This window comes from Phascolarctos cinereus, unplaced genomic scaffold (assembly GCF_003287225.1).
Source record: "Phascolarctos cinereus isolate Bilbo 61053 unplaced genomic scaffold, phaCin_HiC Scaffold_4;HRSCAF=312, whole genome shotgun sequence".
NCBI lineage: Eukaryota > Metazoa > Chordata > Mammalia > Diprotodontia > Phascolarctidae > Phascolarctos > Phascolarctos cinereus.
Window position 1 is genome coordinate 271,437,871 of NW_027555847.1, and position 21,205 is coordinate 271,459,075.

The 21,205-nt window shown below is 36.0% G+C and overlaps 1 protein-coding gene across 1 annotated transcript in view; it reads right to left on the reverse strand.

Annotated features, from left to right (window-relative positions):
* The window catches only part of LOC110199243 (solute carrier organic anion transporter family member 4C1-like), a 111,699-nt gene that overhangs the window by 36,102 nt on the left and 54,392 nt on the right, over window positions 1-21,205 (reverse strand). Inside the window, exons 8-9 of the mRNA XM_020973998.2 lie at window positions 20,547-20,742; window positions 12,181-12,334 (exon numbers count right to left, since the gene is read on the reverse strand). Coding sequence (XP_020829657.1) covers window positions 12,181-12,334; window positions 20,547-20,742 — 350 coding nt within the window. The remainder of the gene's footprint in view (window positions 1-12,180; window positions 12,335-20,546; window positions 20,743-21,205) is intronic.

Genomic DNA, 21,205 nt, shown 5'->3' on the forward strand with positions numbered 1-21,205 from the left:
ATCTTTGCTAAGAAAATCCCAAATGGGGTCATGACTGAAACCACTGAACAACAACAACAAAACAAATCACAGAAACGATTAATAACTATATGAAAGAAAATGATAATGATGAAACAACATACCAAACTTTCTTGGATGCAGCTAAAGCAGTCCTCAGGGGAAAAATCATATCCTTACAAACACACATTAACAAAATAGAAAAAAAATGTATTAATGATCTGAATATGCATTTAAAAAATTAGAAAGGTAACAACTAAACAAACCTAAAATAAGCACAGGACAGGAAATAATAAAAAGTAGAGGGGTAATAGATAAATTAGAAACAAACAACAACAACAAAAACACTCCCACAGAAATAAATAAAACTAAAAGCTAATTCTTTGAAAAGACTAATAAAATTGATAAATTCTTAACTAATATGATTAAAAAGAGAGTAAACCAATAAAACAGTAAAAGAATAGGGTGAAATCACAGCGAAACCAGAAGAAATAAAAAGAATAATCAGAAAACATGGAGTTACATGCTAAAAAAAAAACTGAGAACATAAAAGAAATGGAGGAATACCTTCAAAAATATAAAATATTCAAACTCTCAGAAGACCAGATAGAGATCTTAAATAACCCAATCTCAGAAATGAAATAGATTTGGCTATAAAGGAACAACCAAAGCAGGGGAAAAAAACTCTTTTTTCTGATTAATTAACCAGAGGATTCCATCAAACTTTCAAAGGACAGTTAGTACCCATACCTCACAAATTATTCTAAAAAATTAAGAAAACACAACCAGAATCCTTTTTATGAGGAAAATATAGCTCTAACACTTAAATTAGGTAAAGATAAAACACAGGAAGAAAACTATTGGCCAATATCATTAATGAACATTGACTCAAAAATTTTAAACAAAACCTTGTCATAGAAATTATAGTGATTTATCCAAAAAAGTCATTCATTATGACCAAGTCAGATTTATATCAAAAAATCCAAAGACAGTTCAATATTAGGAAAATAATCAATGCAATGAATCATATTAAAAACCAAAACATCTGAAACCACATGATCCTCTCAAGAAATATATAAAAAAAGTCTTTCATGAAGAGCTACATCCTTTTTATGCTAAAAACCCTACAAAATATAGGCAGTAAGGGACTTTTTTAATATCTAAAAAGCATCTATCTAAAACCAAAACCATACATGCAATAGGGATACACTAGAATATTTCCCAATAAACATGGGAATGAAGCAAAAATGCCCTCTCTCCCCATTATTATTTGATATACTTCTGGAACTAGCAATAGCAACAATACAAGATAAAGAAATTAGAGGGATAAAGATAGGGAAAGAGGAGATAAAACTATCCCTATTTGCTGATGGTTTACTTAAAAAATCCTAGGGAATCAACGAAGATACTGAGGCAATTAGTAGCTTCAGCAAAGCTACATGCTACAAAATAAATAAAAAAACAACAGCTTTTCTACATAATAAAAACAAAACACAAGAAACAACAGCAGAAAGGGAAAAGTCATTCCAAATAACTGCAAAATGAATAAAATATCTAGGGATCAGCATCCCAATGCACACAAAAGATTCAATTACATAATTATGTATTATTTCAAGAACAAAAATTAGATTCAATTACATAATGCTCCTTAAAGAAATAAAGAACAGTTTAAATAGCTGGAGGAATATTCAGTTCACATGGCTAGGCCATGACATTAAATGAAAAAAGACAAGACTTCCAAAACTAATTAACTGAATTACTAATGTATATAATTAAATTACAGAGTGGATACTTTAAAGAATTTGATAAAATAAATAAAAATAAAACAAAATTCATTTGGAAAAACAAAAGATCTCTAATATCAAGGGAAATGATGAAAAGAAGTATGGACAAAGGGGGAACAGCCCTTCTACATCTCAAACCATATTATAAAGCAGCAGTTATCAAAACCATCTGGTATTGGTTAAAAAATAGGAATAGATAAAAACTTGGAATAGATCAGTGGTATGTACAGACTAGACAAGGAAGATTCAGAAATGATGGAACTTAACAACCCAGTATTTGATAAAGTGGAAAACTTAGATAAAGTAGAAACTTGCATGAAAAACAAAAAAACCAAAACTTCTCATTTGATAAAAACTCCTGGAAAAAGTATAAAGCAATCTGGAAGAAATTAGGCTTAGACTAACACCTTATACCAAATTCTACAATACATTCTAAGTGGATGAACTACCCTGACGTGGCAGATCATACTATAAAAAATGAAAAGAGAAACAAATCATGTATCTCTCACAGCTATGGGGAGGACACATATGCCTAACCAAACAAGAGATAAAGACATTGCAAAAGATAAAACAGATAATTCTGATCACTTGAAACTGAAAAGCTTCTACACAGAAAAAAATTGATGCACCTAGAATAAGAAAGAAAGTGATTGAATAGGAAAATTTTTTTTATCATATTTCTCTAATTAATGTTTGGCATCCAAGATATATAAACAATTTATATATCTTTATATAATCCATATATAAACATGTATTATATATATACATGTTTAAATACATACGAGTGTATACAAATATATATGTATATAGACATGCTAAAAATACACACACACACACACACACACACATGACTAATAGCCATTCCTCAGTAGATAAGTGGTCAAAGGATTTAAACAAACAATTCTCAAAAGAATTGCAAAGTATTCACAACCACACATGCTCCAAATCACTAATAATAAGAGAAATGGAAATCAAAACAACTCTGAGGTTTTATCTCGTACTCTGCAAATTGACAAAAATGACCAAAAATGGAAATAGTCAATGTTGGAGTCATTGCGGAATAACAGGCATACTAATACACTATTGGTGGAGCTATAAAATGACATAAGGCATTCTGGAAGGCAATCTGGAATTATGTAAATAAAGCAACTAAAATGTTCATACCCTTTGAACCAGAGACTCCATTACTGGGCTTAAACCCCAAGGAAGTCATCAGTAAAAAAAAAATCCCCATATACTCCAAATTATTTATAGAACACTTTTTGCAAGAGCTAAGAACTCAAACAAAGTAAATGCCCATCAAATGGGGAATAATTAAAAAAAAATGTGGTACATAAATATAATAGAACATTACTGTGCTGTAAGAAATAATGCATGTGATGATTACAGAGAAGCATGGAAAAATCTTTATAAACTGGTACATAATGAAGTAAGCAGAGGTAAGAAAATAATACATACAGTAACTACAACAATGTAAATAGAAAGAACAACTACACTCCAAAAATCCAAAGTAAATGTAACAAAAGTATAAAGATCAACCAGAATTCAAATGAAGAGATATTATAAGATACCCCTCAACTCAATCCTTTGTGGAAGTAGGGGGTCCATAAATATTATACATTGCACATGTCTTCTGGATTTTTTTCTATGGATTGATTAGTTGTGTTGCTTTTTCTTCCTCACTAAAAAAATACTATTTGTTATATAGTATGGCCCTTAGGAAGGGGAAGTGACACTTGAGATAGTGACAATGATATAAGAAACAAAAGATATCAATAAAAAATTTACTTTAAAAATGTTTCTATTCTTACCCTTAAACTGTAATATCTTCTCTCCTCTCTCTCTCTCTCTCTCTCTCTCTCTCTCTCTCTCTCTCTCTCTCTCTCTCTCTCTCTCTCTCTCTCTCTCTCTCCTTTCCTCCCTATCTCCTTCCCGCCCTCTCTATAAGCCAAACAACTTGACCTTGAAGATCAAAGATTGTCATATAATTGCAGAATTACTGTTCTCTTGGAAAACATCAGAAAAAGATTAAATTTTAAAAAATAATATAAGGAAACTTCTCAGACATATTGGAATTAAAAATCAAAAGAATCTATATGCTATTGGTAGTGAGGAATCTCAAGTTTAATAAACCCAGAAATGCAGCCACTGAGTTCCAAAACTACAGATCTTGACCATCGCTTTACCGTGCTTTCTACATTCTGGTCATAATCCTCATCTTGCCTTCTCCTCTTTCCTTACCTCCACACACACATACACTGAAACCCAGGACTCTACTCTTGAGAGGTAGGCTTTTGATAGGTGAGATTTTATGTTATCTAGCTGGAACCAGGCCTTCCACTACTTCCCAGCCAACACCAGATCACCACATCACTTAAGTCCCCTCATTCCACTCTTTTTCAGCTCCCTTTTATGTGCTGTCTTCCTCATTAAAATGAAAGCTCCCTGAAGGCAATACTATCTCATTTGCTTGCATTTGTATCTAAAGCACTTAGCATTACCTTTAGAAAGTGCTAAAGAAAAGTTCTCTATTTCAGAGTCTAGGGAAAAGTGGGCATATGTAGCAAAGGGTTATCTTATAGTTCCTGGTAGCAGGAACTCTCTCATTTGTAGGGTGTTCAAGAAGTTCTCCTTAAGCAGGGTGAATCTGCACCCGTATATCCTCAGCACTTGATACAAATACAAATACTACTTCTAGCTGATCCTGGGACATCATTAAGACACCGATGGTAAAATGAAAAGTCCAAATTCTCTGTATCTTTTAAGCTGGCAACGTCCTCCTCCAACAAAAGAGGGGAAGGAAACCTGGCCAAGGCCAAAGCCAAAGCCTGTCTTTCCTCCTAGACAGGAGCCTTCCAGCTAGAATTTCATACTCCAATTTCTGGAATTAATTCTTTCTCAACAAATTTGACCCTTTTAGAGACAATCCTTGGGGATGCAGCCAAATTTCCTCAGCCTGTCGGAACATGATTTTTATATATAACATCATTCTAGTTTAACGACCCTTTGGTATTTAGTCCAAGGCCTATGAGTGATTGAGTGAGACACATTCTCATCTAGATGAGGTATCAAGACTAAAATGGGGTGTGATAATTTAATCCAATCCTTATACTTACATACAAATACAAAATGCTTTTTACAAAAATTAAGGATGACAAGTAGTTCAAGAGATAGCAATTGTTTATGGTTACTATTTAAATTAATTTACATATTTAGTGTTATAGCAATCACATAATGAAATTATATAATTAGAAAAAGTAGTAACAATTCACTTGGAGGCACAAAAGGCCTAGCTAGAAATAATGAAAAAAAGATGTAGAAATGAAGGTAGCCCATTTCAAAGTATATCACAAAGCAGTAATCAAATCTATTTGGTACTGGTTATATCAAGAGAAACATATATGAGTCACACAGATTAGATAACCAAAGCCCAAAAGAAATAAAACACAGTAGTTAACTAAATCTAAGAATACAAAACATTGTGGGAGGGATTCCCTATCAATAAGAAGTGCTGGGGAAAGTTGGAATTAGTTTAATAGAAAATAGTATTAGTCTAGCATCTATACCACACAATAAACTCCAAATGGATAAGCACTGAGACAGGAGATTATATGTCTTGTATGAGGAACAGAAATCCAGTATGGATGGACCATAGAGGGTGTGGAGGGAAATCAAATGCATTAAGTCTGAAGCGATTGCTGGGTGAGTGGAGAGAAGAGGTGGGTAGCAAGAGCCATAGAGATAAAAATGAATTGGTAAACTCTTCATTTCCCACCTTGCTGCACTCCATGAGACTGTTCTTCCCTCGTGCCTGACCATAAGAACCTCATCATCCTGCAAGATGGCCTCAGATGTAGTATTCTCACCTCCCAATATCTTCTACTCCTCTGGATGGTGGAGGGATGAGCTCCTCTAGAACCTCCATTTAAGGTGACTTCCCAGGATAGTTTTTTTCCAATCCAGCTGCACTCTTGTGAACTTCTTCATCATGCTCTTTTCAACTTCCTTTTGTGTGTTTTCTTCTCTCATTAGATTGTGGGCTCCCTGAGTACTATCTTTCTTTTTCATATTTGTATCTTCAGTGCTCAGCACAGGTCTGGCACACAGTAGGCTCTTCATAAATGTCTACTAACTGACTACTTGGCTATGTGGGGTGAGTGAGAGTAAGAAGTTGAAGATGGCACTAAGATTCTGAAACTGGGTAAATGTAAAGATTGTGGAATTTTTGACAAAGGAAAGTTTGGAAGATGGGTAGGTTTTGGGGGAAAGATAACAATTTTCAGATTTAAACATGTTGAATTTTAGATGTCTATGGGACATCTAGTTTTATTTGTCCAGTAGTCAGTTGGTGATGTAGGACTAGAGCTCACAAGGGATACTAAGGCTAGAAATAATAGTTCTCAGAGTCAACTACAAATATATGATAATAAATCCAAGGGAGCTGCTGAAATCCCATGAAAGAATATTGGGATGTATTTAAGTATTCAAAAACATTTTCAGAAGGGGTCCATTGGCTTCACTAGGTCTGACTCATCAGTCTACCGAAGGGAACCATAATACAAATATAAGATTTAGAACTTCTGATCTAGTATAAGAAGGTGGTCAACAGTATCAAATGATGTAGAGAGGCCAGGAAGGATAAGAACTGAAAAAAAGGTCATTAGATTAGAAATTAGAAAATTATGCATAACACTGGAGAAACAATTTCAGTTGAATAATAAGACCAGAAGTCAGATATCAGAGGGTTTAGAAGAAAGTAAGGAGTAAAGGACATGAAGGCAATGGGTATAGACAGCTTTTTCAATGAGTTTGCCTGAAAAAAGAAGGATGCAGTGAGAGTTTTTTAAAAATTTAGAAACAAGGCTGTATTTGTAGACATTAAGTCGAAGAATCAATAGGTAGGGAAAGACTTAAGATGAGAGAGAGGTGTGATCAAAGTGGTAGCAAGATGATAGAGAAGAGGGGAGGAGATGGGTTTAAAGGTATAAGTAGAAGGGTTGAGCTCACAGTAAATGGTTTCAATTTTCCAGTAAAGTATAAAGTTAAGTGCTCATGTGAGAGGGGAAGGATGTGCTGTCAGAAGTTTGAGAAGAAATTGAAATAGCCATTGTGGAAAACGGGATAGAAAAATCCATTTGAGAGGAAGAAAGGGATTGCTTTGATATACTAGTACAGCCCAGTTGAGATTAGATCACATAACTTTGTAGTGGACCAAGTCAACAAGAAGGTGTGACTTCTTGTAGCTCTGTTTAACAGGAGGTGAGTGGAAGCAAACACAGATGGTGGGCATAATCCAATGTTGGGGTTTGTCAAACCATGAGTGGTAACAGAATGGGGAACAAAGGTAGGAGATAGTATAATTATGAAAATTAAGGGGGGGAGGTGTAGCATGGAGGATATTCAGGAGATGTCCAGGAAATAAAATGAGGCCTTGCTGGAGCTGACCTATCTTAACATAGTGGTTATCAGCATAGTGAGGCCCCAGGACGGTAGTTCTAGAAATGAGAGCATCAAGCCCTCCAGGGCATGGTCTGTGGTCTGAGCAGCAAGGTGTCTAGAGAGGAGATGACCAGGGAGTAAAGTGATATGAGAATCAAAAATAAGGAGTGAAATGTTTAAGGTGCATTAGGAGAGGTAACAGTGTCTAAGATAATGGATATGATAGTGCCACTATACCAGGACAGACAACATGTGGAGCACTATCCTTAAATTCTTGGTATTGTTTTTTAGGGAGGGCAATGTGTTCTGAACATCAAAAAGTTTATAATACAGAAGAAATACTTGCTTGACCCTAGAGAAAAGAGCTAGGAACAATGAGTAGAAGTTGCAGAAAGGCAAATGAGAGCTATTCAAAACTAGAAGAGGTTGTCTTGGAGAGTAATGGAGGTCTTCATGAAAAGGCTGGAGAGCTAGTTGTTCAGTGTTTAGTGGGGAGTTTTGTTCATATAAGAGTTGCACCAAATTGATGTGGAGATTCTTCTCAAGTCTGAGATTCTATGATCTATAACTCTGCAATTTGGTCTGCAACTCCAGTGTTACACTAAAGTTGCTCTCTCCAAGGCTGCCAAAGACTTCTTAACTGCCTTTTCCCAGTCCTCTCCCTATCCGATCTCCACAATAACTAGTAGTCTCAACCACTGGTAGATATGCTTGCAGATCTTGGTTTTTGGGACAATGTGCTCTCATGGTTCTTATCCTTATCAATCCTCTTTGCTGAAGCAATTAGTCCATCAATTGACAAGTATTTATTAAGAACTACTCTGTATCAGGCACTGTGCTAAGTACTAGAAATACAAATTTAGTAAATGATAAAATCCCTACTCAAAAGGAGACAGCTAAATGTCACAGGTATAGAACACTGGGCTTGGAGTCAGAAAGACCTGAGTTCAAATCCTACCTCAGACACTAAAGGGTTAGAATCAATAACCTCTAATATCCTATAAGGATCTTACTTTCTAATGGGGGAGCCAACAAATACATATGAGTACATACAGAATAATTATTAAAAGTTAGAAATATGAGGGGCAGCTAGGTGGCGCAGTGGATAGAGCACTGGCCCTGAATTCAGGAGGACCTGAGTTCAAACCCAGCCTCAGACACATAACACTTACTAGCTGTGTGACCCTGGGCAAGTCACTTAACCCCATTGCCTAGCCAAAAAAAAAAAAGAGAAATATGAGGTAGTAGACTACAACGCAGTTTGAGAGGCAAGGCAGTAGTAGTTGGGGGAAGATCAAGAAAGGACTCATGTAGAACTTGGTGCTTGTTATGTTTTGAAGGAAGAAAAAATTCTATAAAGTGGGGGTGAAGAGTGAGAATATCAGGAATAAGGAATAACTTTTCAAAAGCATGGAGATAGGCAATAAAATATAATGTATGAGGAACAGAGAGATGAGTTTGGAAGAATTTAAAGTGTGTGAGAGGAAGACTAATATAAAATTGGCCTATCAAAATAGGTTGGGGAAAGATTGTGAATGGTCTTAAAAGCTAAACAGAGGAATTTATATTTTACCCTGGAGTTAATAGGGAGCTAATAAATTGAACATGAAGTAAGATGGTCAGATCTGTGCCTAAAGAAAACTATTTTGGCAGTAGTACAGAGGATGGACTGGAATAGGGGGTGATTTGAGACAGAGAAAATAATTAGGATGTCATTGAAATAATCTAGGTAAGAGTTTATGAGGACCTGAACTAAGGTAGTAGTTGTGGGAGAAGGGGTCATATAATAGAGATGTGGAGGCAGAAATGGCAAGATTTGGCAACTTCTTATATATGAGGGGTGAATAAGAATGAAGAATCAAGGACTAACACTAGGGTTATGAACCTAGCAGACTTATAAGAATTGTGGTTCCTTGACAGAAATACGGAAGTTCGAAAAAACAAGTGGGGATGGGAAGGGGTAGAAAGGCAGGCAAGATAATTTCTGTTTTGGACATATTCACTTTGAGATGTCTATGGAACATCCAGCTTGATATTCCACTGGCAATTGATGATGAAGGACCAAAGCTCAGAGGAGAGACTGGGGCTGGATATATAGATTTTTGACAACTGGAATAGGGATTATAATTAGACTCATGGGAGCTGATAAGGTCAACAAAGATTAAGAAGAGAGGCTAGAAAAAAAAAACCTGATTAGATAAGTAAGAGGAGAATCAGATGAGTGTAATATTGCAAAAACCTAGAGACAAGAGAATAGCCAATAGTGTTAAAAGCAACAAATAAGGCTGGGGGAAAAAAGACCAGATTTGGCAATTAAGGGGTTATTGGTAACTTTGGAGAAAACAGTTTCAACTGAGTAATAAGGGTTGAAGCTATACTGCAAAGGGTTGAGAAGTAATTGGTAAGAGATGAAGAAAAGACAGCAGGTACAGGCAGATTTTTCAAGGAGTTTGGCTTGAGGAAGGGAGGAAAGATATAATATGACAGCTTAAAGAATGGGAGGGCCTAATGAAGTGTGTGGTTTTTTTTTTTTAAGGATGGGGAGACATGGGCATGTTAAAAGTAAGTAGTGAAGGGGAGAAGCAGACAGAGACAGTGAGATATATAGACAGAAAGAAAAAAAAGAGAATGAAAGAATGAATTAAAATCGCAATTACTGGAGACCACAGGAAACAGTGGGATCAAGGGTACACACAGAAGATTTATATTTGGCAAGGGGAAGAGCAACCTCTGTCAGGGTAAGGGAAAGAAAGAGAGACTGGGAGATGACGAGATGTTTTGAAATGAAGAGAATAGGATAATTAGAAATCGAAATGGACTCAATTTTTATCAGTAAAGTAATAAGAGATGAGGTCCTCAGATGAGTAAGGTGAGAGAAGAGGATTGTGGGAGGCTTGAGAAGAAATGAAAACATTCTGAATAGTTTTTGTGGGGTTTGAGAGGGAATCAATTAGAGAACAATAAAAGGATTCCCTTGCAACAGTCAGGGCCCAGTTGAAGCTAGATCACACAAATTTATAATACATCTATCTAGCCACTATAGCTGTGTGCAGCTGTATGAGCTGGGACAGAGAAGGCAGATGGTGGGAGGAATCCAGGGAAGTCTGACAAGTGATGAATGGCAACAGGACAAGGGGTTGAGGAAATTGAGAACCAAGGACGATGCAGAGGAGAAGTGACTAACTATAGGGTCAAGATTAGAGAAGGAGGAAAATAAAGGTGGAGTAGGGGTAATGGCCTAAGAGTGTACTGAGGGGTGGGAGGAATTAGAAGTGTCAATGAATAATGTCCATGTAGTGTACCACAACCTGGCTCTTCCCCAAGTCTCTATCCTGGATCCTCTTCTGTCCTGGCCTATCCTTTCCTCTCTTCCTCCTTTCACTTCTCTTCTTTATAGTCTCTCGATGATCTCATCAGTTTCCATGACCTCAATCATTTCAATGCAGACTATTCCCAGTCCTATATATACACTCTATTTCTCTCCTAATTCTAGATCCACGTTAACAATTGTTTGCTTAGATATCTCTATTTTGATGTACTACAGATATTTCAAACCCAACATTTCCCAAATGGAATTCATTCCCATGCCCTATCCACATTCCTTCAACTAATGTCTCCTCCAAACTTCCTTATTTCTATTGAGAGCACTACTAACTTTCAAGTTACCCTACTTTAGCAAGCTCAGAATTATCCTTGACTTTCTGCTCTGCTTTACTTCCTACATGTAATCATTTATCTGGACTTGTTGGTTCTATTTCCACAAGATCCCTTGCAACTATCCCTTTTTTTCTAGCCATATAGCCAATACTCAAATCCAAGCCCTTATATCTTGCCCGAGCTACTATAACTGTCTTCTAAATGGACTCCTTCTTTCAGACTCTCCCATCTCCAAACCATTCTCCACTCAAGTTACCAAATAATCTTTCTAAGGCAGATGTTTGATATTGTCACTTCCCTGCTTAAAATTTTCAGTGGTTCCAAATAGACTTTAAATGTGAGGCTGTGGAGACTGCATCATATCTTAGAGACATAGGGAATATAGTAACACACCCTATATTCAATTTGTTGTCAAGTTTTGTTATCTCTTCCTTTACATCTCTCATATTATCCCTTTATCTCAACTCACACAGTTACTAACATGTTACAGGCCATTATGACCTTTTAACTAGTTGATTGCAATGACCTTCTAATTGATCTCCCTGCCTCAAATCTGTCCCTATTCCAATCTGTCCTCCATTCAGCTGTCAAAGAGATTTTCCTAAGAATAGGTCTGACCATATCAGCCCTCTTATACACACACAAACACACACACACATACACACAGCCAGTAAAATCCAATGGCTCCCTATCATCTATAGGATCAAACATGAATTTCTCACCTAAGCCTGTAATGCTCTCTCTCATAATCTCCACCTTTTGGCTTTCCTGGTTTCCTTCAAATCTCAGCTAAAATCCCACCTTCTACATGAATCTTTTCCTGATGCCACTTAATGCTAGTATCTAGTATCCCTCTATTGATTATCTCTAATTTATCCAATATATATCTTATAGCTATTTGCATGTTGTCTCCCCCATTAGACTGTGAACTCCTTCAGAACAGGGACTGTCTTCTGGCTTTCTTTGTATTCTCAGTGCTTAGTACAGTGCCTGGTACATAATAAATACTTATAGACTGACTAATTGCTGTTAATGTTCCTAATGTTGGAAACCTGGTCAGAAGAAAATAATCCCATTTTGAAAACCTACTCTCCTGCATTACTACTTTCAACTTGTTGCTCTATAATATGGCTTTGGAAATATTACATAACAAAGGTATGCTTCTAAAAAGAAGAAAGGTAAATTAAAAAAAAACGAATCAAAATATATTTCTACATAAATTTGGTAGATCCTGAGCTCCAGAAATATCCTGAAAAGATAGGTTCCTCACTGATGCTGAAGAAATATTTTAAAAATGAATTACCTTTTGATGCTCTATTGTATTTGAAGACGTACAACCTGCAATGCAGGGAGAGAAATACTGGAGACTGTCTCTTCCACAGACAGGATAATAAAATGAGCGAGAGCAATTACACCTCAAATTACAAGGGGCTGTGATGTTTCCTATGCTTTCTGCTCTGTAAGAAACAAATTGAATCTCTGTTTTATAAGTTAATGGTCACTTTAAAATGTAGGTGTCCATCTAAAAATGAGATCACTACAGAACAGTCATGCTTTTACTGTAAGGATTTCTATTAATAAGCTTGACACTACTCTAAAGAAAAAAAGATTTGTTTACATTTTATTTACTGGATACATAGACTCTTTTAATTAATAAAAAGGGTTGCATAATCAGGCTGTAGCATATGATATAGCAGTAAAGGCACTGGCTCTGGAGTTAGAGGACCTGAGTTCAAATTTTACCTGTGATGATTACCTATGTAACTTTGGCAAAGCCATTTAACTTCTCTGTACTTCAGTTCCTTTAGTAAGAGACTGGATTAGACAGCTTCTTAGGTAACTTCTGATTTTAAATCTATCATTCTCTGATTGAATTAATGATCAAAAATTCAATCAAGAAGAATTGGCTAAGCATCTACTATGTGCCAGGCACTGTGCTTGATAATAGGGATGGAAAGACAAAAGGGAAATGTCCCTTGAACTGAAGGAACTTATATTCTAATGAAAGTGATAACATGTATGTTATTTAGGTAAAAAATAGATAAAAGGTAACCTTGAAGGGACTAGCAACTGGGTAGGTATGTAGGAGAGGGGAACAGAGTCTTAGAAACGAGAGATTTCAAGAGGTAGAAAGTATTCTAGGCATAGCGGACAGTCAGTACAAAGATACAGAAATGGGAGTCCAAGCACTATGGTTTAGGAAGAGCAAAAAGGCCAGTTTGTCAGGAATTACTTTATGGAACTAGAAAAAAATAACAGAGTTTATTTGGAGGAATGAAAGGTCAAGAATCTAAAGAAAAATAATGAAAAAAAAATAGGAAGGAAAGGGGCTTTGTAATACCAAATCTGAAACTATCCTACAAAGTTATAATCATCGAAACAATTTTGTTTTGGGTAAGAAATAGGTATGCTGATCAGTGGAATAAATTAGGTACACAATGTACAGAATATATGGAAACAAACAAGTACAATAGCTTCGTGTTTTCTATTTCCCAAATACCAGGTATTGGAGCAAGAATTCACCATTCAACAAAAACTATTGGAAAAACTGGAAAGTAGTCTGGCATAAACTAGGTATAACCCATCAGCTCTCTAGGTATATTAAAACAAGCTTCAAATGAGTACATGACTTAGACATAAAAGGTGATAACATAAACAAATTAGAGGTGTAAGGAAGAAATAATCAGTCATATCTATGAATTAGGGAAAAGTTCATGACCAATCAGAATAGAGAGGACTACAGAAGGTAAAATGGAAAATTTTGATTATATAAAAAACAACAGGCAGAGATAGAGAAATCCTATTAAAAAATAACTAAAGGACACACGAAATATTTAGCAATGTACCTATCAAGTCATATTGAGGGATTGCATGAATCCAACTGTAAAATGTTTTGAATATAGATCTAAATACTTGTAGAACTACTAATTGCTCATGAATAGGTTGGGCCCATATAAAAAAAAATGACAACACTCCTAAACTAACTTACTTATTCAGTACCAGGCCAATCAAGATACTAATGGATTATTTTATAGGGCTAGAAAAATAATAAAGTTCCTGTGGTAGAATAAAGGATTAAGAATCTCAAGGGAAGCAAAGAAAAATAAGTAGGAAAGAGGTCTAGCAGTACCAGATCTCAAACTATATTTCAAAGTAGTAATCGTTAAAATGATTTGGTACTAATTAATAAATACAAGTAGGTCCATGGAACAAATCAGATGCATAACATAGAGAGGCAAACAGACACAGTTGCATATTGTTCAACAAATCCAAAGACCTGTTACTGGAGTAAGAACACACTAGTTGGCAAAAACTGCTGAGAAAACTGGAAAGGAGTCTGGACGAAATTAAGTACAGAGCAATATTTCATAAGATATACTACAAATGGATACATTACTTAAACATAAAAGGTGATGTCACAAGCAAATTAGAAGAAGAAAGAAATTACCTTTACAAAAAAGTTTTCTCAAAACCTTTTTCAACATCTATTTATATAAAAATATGGTTTAAATTATTTGTTATACTATGGCTTATTCAGTTTCAGACTTTCTTGTATTGAACTAACCCTGCATTTCTGGTATAAATCCAATCTGGTCATAGTGTATAATCTTTCTAATAGGGATAGAGTTCACAGCCAACCAAGAGACAGAGAGGTTCACAAGAGATCAAATAGACAATTTTGATTATATAAAATTAAAAAGGCTTTGTACAACCAAAACAAATGCAGTTAAAATTAGAAAAGAAACAAGTAACTAGGGAAAAAAATCTTCACAGCACGCTTCTCCAATAATGGTGTCATACCCAAGATATATAAGAAATGATTCAGATATATAAGAATGATAACCATTCTTCAATTGATAAATGGTCAAAACATATAACAGTCTTCAAATGAAGAAATACAAAGCTATCAACAACCATATTAAAATACTTCACATAACCAATAACTAGAGAATTGCAAATTAGAACAATTATGGTGTTTCATCTCACCACTTGTCAGATTGGCAAAGTTGACGAAAGAGGAAAATGACAAACTTTGGAGGGGCTGTGAGAAACAAGCTTGCTCACTAATGCTGTTGGTGGAGCTGCAATTCGGAAATATGCCCCAAAAGTTACTAAACTAGGTACACCAACTGACCCAGCTATATCACTAGTAGGCTGAGAGATTAAAGAAATAAGAAAGGGACCCACAGGTACAAAAGTACTTCTAGAAGCTTTTCTTGTGGTGGCACAGAACTAAAGAACTGCCCATCTAATGACGAACGGCTAAACAAGTTACAATGCATGATGCAATGGAATATTATTGTGCCCTAAGAAATAACAAAATGAAGCGTTTTAGGAGAAACTGAGAATGCCACTATGAACTGATACAGAATGAAGCTAGAAGAACTAGAATGACAATCTATAGAAGGACAATTATATTATAAAGAAAAATAAATTTGAAAGCTTTAGGACTCTGATTAATGCAATGATGAACCATGATTCCAAAGGATTAAAGATGAAACATGCTATCCACTTTCTGACAGACAAGTGATGGATTCAAAAATGAAGAATGATAGCCAAGGTGGGAATTTGTTTTGCTTGACTATGCATAATTTAGGTGGGTTTTCTTTTTCTTTTTACTGTTCAGTTGGAGAGGGAGAAGTGTAAAGAAAACTGTTTAATTGGAAAAAATATATATATAATATATATTTTTCAGTTATTGCAGCATCTAATTCTCTTTTGCTCTGTGTGTGTGTGTGTGTGTGTGTATGTGTGAGTGTCTGTCTGTCTGTCTGTGGGTGTCTGAGTGCTGATCCTCTCTCTGTCATGGAAACTTTGGCTCTATCCAATTCCCTCTGTATGAATACCTTTGTAGACATTACTGTATTGTATGAATGACACTTAGGAGTTCTTAGAACTAAATTTCTGAATATACATTAAATATCCGATTGAACAAATTTCCCATTATTGATGAACAATTTGTTTTGGGTTTTTTTTTTTGGCTAGGCAATGGGGTTAAGTGACTCGCCCAGGGTCACACAGCTAGTAAGTGTTTCACATTTGAACTCAGATCCTCCTGAATCCAGGGCCAGTGCTCTATCCACTGCACCACCTAGCTGCCCCCAGATGAACAATTTGTTGATGTGTACTGAAGTTAATATTTCTCCAAAGTACCACAGAAGCACAGAATCACTGAATTTCAGACTTAGAAGACACTTCCAATTCAGTCTAAACCTGAAAAACAACTAAAAAAAAGCAATCCCCTAGTCTGATCTCTACCTGAAAAATAAAATCCTCTATTACATACCTGACCAAGTAGATGTCCAGCTTTACTTGAAGACCTCCCATCAGAGGGAATTCATTACTTCCCAATGCAGTCCATTCCACTTTGGGGTATGTCTAATTGTTAAGACATTTTTTTTTCTTAAAATCAAGGCTAAATTTCTTCTTTACAACTCCCACTCAATGTTCCTATGAAACAGGCTGCCCTCTGAGGCCAAAAACCAGTCTACTAATTTCTTTTCTTTCAAGTGCCTGAAGACAGTTATCATATACCACAATATCTTATCTTCTCCAGATTAAACATCATCAACTTTTTTCAACAAATCCTCATGACTATGAGACTCCTTTACCATTTACCAGGGCTCCTGGACCAAGAGACTTCAGAGGGTCCAGTGGGAAAAAAATTACATCTTTATTTTCACTAACTTTTAACTGTGATTCAGCATTTCCTTTGATTATGAATTCTGATTATGAATTTTAAATGTGATTATGATTTTTGATTATGAATTTCAAAAAAAATTATTCTCCAATGACCATAGGTCTCACCCAACTGTCAACAGGGTCCATGAAAAACAAAAAAGATTAATAATCTTTGCTCAAATCTAATGGTCTTTTTCCAATCCTTATCCTTGACCTTTTTTTGTAGCTGTTGGCACTATGGACTACCCTCTATCTTTGAAACCCTCTTATCTCTAGGTTTCCATAACACTACTCTATCCTGATTCTCTTCCTACCTATCTCACAGATCTTCTATTTTCTTTGCTAGATATTCATCCAAGTTATGTCCTCCTACTAACCATGAGTATCCCCCATTCAGGGGCTCTGTCCTGGGCCCTCTTCTCTTGTTTCTCTATATATTTTAGTTGGTGATCTCATCAGCTTCTGTGGTTTCAGTGATAATTTCTAAGCTGATTTTCAGATCTACTCAGCCAGCTCTAATTTCTTTCCTGACCTCCAGGCTTGTGTCTCCAATCACTATTAGACATCTCAAACTGGCTGTCCTGTTGCCATCTGAAAATCAGCATGTATAAAATTGAACTCATCATCTTTCCTCTCAAACCCTCCCCTCTTTCTAACTTTCCTATTACTGTCAATGGTTCCACCATCTTCCCAGTCATTTAAATTCAGAACAGAGGTATCACCCTCTACTTTTCACTCTCTCACCACCACCCTCCCTCCCAATATCTAGTCTTTTGCTATGTCCTGTCAATTTTACCTTGGTAATATCACTCATCTACTTCACTTCTCTCCTCTGACACTGCCACCATCCTGGTGTAGGCCTTCATCACCTCATGACTGGCTACTGCAATAGCTTTTATGGCTGCTCTCCCTGCTTCAAGTCTGTCCGCACTTCGCTCCACCATCTCATACTTGAGCTAATGCCCAACTTCTTGTTTGCCTCCTTGCCTCAAGTCTCCCTATTCAAGTTCATCCTCCACTTGGCGGTCAAATTAATCTTTCTAAAGCACAGGTCAGACCATATTACTTCCCCCTCTTCAATAAATACCAGTGGCTCCCTATCACCTCTAAGAGCAAGACTCTGTATGGAATTCAAAGTCTTTCATAACCTCATCCTTTCGAACCTAGCCAGTCTTCTTCTACCTTTACTTCCTGCTCCCCTATGCCCTGTGATCCAGTGACACAGGCCTTCTTGCTGTTTCTCACACAAGGCAGGCTATGTCTAGACTCTGGGAATTTTCACTAACTGTTCCCCATGTCTAAAATACTCTCCCCTCTCCATAGCTACTTCCTGGATGCTCTTGCTTCCTTCAAGTTCAAGCTAAAATTTCATCTTCTATGAGAAGATTTCTCCTTAATTCTAGTACCTCCCTTCTGTTATCTCCAATTTGTCCTGTATATCACATGGTTGTCTGCATGTTGTCTTCCCCATCATACATTAGAGTCCATGCTCCTTGAAAAATAGGAACTGTTTTTTGCCTTTCTTTGTATGCCCATCACTTTAGCACAGTGCCAGAACATAACAGGTGCTTAATAAATACATATTGACTATCTGCTCTAGAGGCTCTCCAGTTTATCACTGGCTTTTCTAAAATACAGCCCTGTGAATAAATACAATATCTTACATGTGGTGTGACCAGGGCAGAGTACATCAGGCCTCTCTCTCATATCCCTGGTTTCTAAGCCTTTTTAAATGCAAGCAATGATCATATTGACTTTCTTCACTGCTATAATCATTCAATTAAAACCCATAGATTTTTTTTCAAAGACATTACTATCTAGTAAGACCTTCCTCATCTTGTACTTGTAAGGATATTATCTGAACCAACGTATAAGGGGTGTGTATATATATATATGTATATGTACATTTATATGTATATATGTACATATACATATATATTCAAATATAGGGAGATATCTATATCTATATCTATATCTATATCTATATCTATATCTATATCTATATCTATATCTATATCTATATCTATATCTATATCTATATCTATATATATCTATAGATATAGATATCTCCCTACATTTGAATTTATCCTCTATAAGGTATAAATTTTAACTTACTATCTTTGACCTAAAATTTTAGAATATCAAGAATTCTGAACAGTGGAAGGGAGAATATTCTAAGCTTGTATGTGAATGTTCCATGAAAGTATATACTATAGCATTTGGAGAAGGCAGTGAATGCACACCTTCAAATAAATTCCTTTTTTTTTTTCCTTTTTGGTGAGGCAATAAGGGTTAAGTGACTTGCCCAGGATCACACAGCTAGCAAGTGTGAGTAAGTGTCTGAGGTCACATTTGAACTCAGGTCCTCCTGACTCCAAGGGCAGAGCTCTATCCACTGTGCCACCTAGCTGCCCCACAAATAAATTTCTTGTTGGTGGGCTTTAGGAAATCCAAATTTTATATTATATTTTGTTATGGGATAATTAATTAATGATAACATTTCAGCTTGCTTTACAGTAGTCAGCTATTCCTCTCAGGTTTCTGTCACTTGCAAATATAATAAGCATTCTACACAGGATTTTGTTATACAATCTCCTGGAGGAGATGAGAAGGGATGAGTTCAGGGGAATAAGCAGAAACAGTGGCCTTTGACAGCAGAAGGGTCACACCTTTCTCAAAGAATGGGGTGAAGGAAGGTATAAAAAGGTTTTGAGGTATACAAAAGGGAAAAGAAGGAACTCAGGACAAATGTTCTATTTTTATAGTTAAATATGAGGCAAGGTCCTCTGCTGAGGGGGTAAGATGGGATACTGTAGGACACCTGAGAGAAGTTTCTAAACAGTTTCCATGGGAACTACAATAGAAGGTAAATTAGGGAAGAATAAAAGGACTGCCTGCAGTAATGAGACTAGAGGACAGTTGTAGGAGGCCTAGTTGGCCCAATTGTGTGATTTCCTCCAGCACAGGTGAACAGGGTAGAGAAAGAGATGATAGCAGTCACCAAGTAATGGGTTTTAGCAAGGCACAACCAGTAAAAGAAGAAGTTAATGAATTCAAGAGGACAGGCTTTATAACTGCAAAACCAGATAACCTGAGCCAAGTTTGAGAAGGAAGGAAAGGCCAGGGCAGGGGGTCTTGGTCTGGAAGGGCACTGAACCTTGCAAGGACCAGTAGTTATGATGAGAATGATGAATTAGTTTAGAAAGAATGAGATGTCAGGACAAATAGGAAGTTTTGGTCAGAGAGGAATTTTAGAATTCCTACTGAAGTAGACCAAAGGTGCTGGTCAAAAATAAAAAAATCTTGTATACCAATAAGATGGAATAAAGGTGTAGATTTTGAGAGTTGAGGCAGATGGGTGGTATGATGGATAGAGCACTGAACCTGGAGTCAGGCTTGAAGCCTTGAGTTCAAATATGGCCTCAGACACTTACTAGCTATAGGACCCTGAGAAAGTCACTTAATTTCAGTTACTCAGCTTCAGTTTCCCCATCTATAAAATGGAGATAATAATAGCACCTATCTCACAGATTTACTGTGAGGACAAAATGAGATATTTGTAAAGCACTTTACAAACCTTAAATCTCTATTATTAACTATTACTGTTATGAAGGAAGTTGAGGGATTGGAAGGATGGGATATCACTGAAGTCCCCAAGTATCAAAGGCGGGGAAGACAACACTAATACAATTCTTTCTTCTCCAAATTTTTCTTGTACAATTAGTAAGCACAAAATTTAAATTGCTATGTTTGCTATTGTTACTGTCATTATCATTTTTAATATCCTCCAAATCTTCACAAATATTGGATTTGTCTTCACATGATTTCAAGCTCCTTGAAAGCAGCAGCCACGTCTTATGATTTATAGTGTTTCATCTAATATTGAACACATATAGTACCTACTTAGTAAATACTTGATGATGACTAATAAACATGTTTTTGGACTATGATGTTAAAATATCAAAAAAGATATTAAGATATATTTACCCTTTATATGGTTGAAAAACTCCAGCAAAAGCCTCATTTGGACATTTCATAAAAATTAGAGTCATAGTCAGCAAAAAAGATGCTGTAGATGAAAGTACTGCAAATTTCATAGCCTCTTTACAAGACATTTTGAACCTGGAAACAATGACACCCCCCAAAATCTGCCCAAGAGCTGCTCCTGGTATTAAAACAATCCCTAAAAAGAAAAAAAGCCCAACATTAGAATATGAATGAGACACAGTCAATCACAAAACAATTCACAATGATATTCAGAAAAAAAGTAAATCATTTGCTCAACTAGCTAGCAATGGCAGATCTTTCCCTCCCCCAAAAAGACAAGCAACAGAATTGGGAAAGTAGAAGAAAAAAACAAGAAAGGGGTGAAAGAGAATAAGAAAGAAGAGACAAAAGGAAAATGAAATGTGAGAGGAAAGTAAAAGCCAAGAGAGAAATCAGAAAAGTCATAGGAAAGGAAGCAGATTTTTTTTTAAAGGTAATTCTGGAGAGAAGAGGATTCTGGAGACTCCCTTCTGCTAAATTATATCCCTAAAAGAACCATCTATCAAAAGGCCAAATGCACCAAAACATCCAATAACCTGTCACTGCTAGGTAGAAGTTATAAAATAATTTTTAAAAAACCCTTTAATTTGTGACAAAGA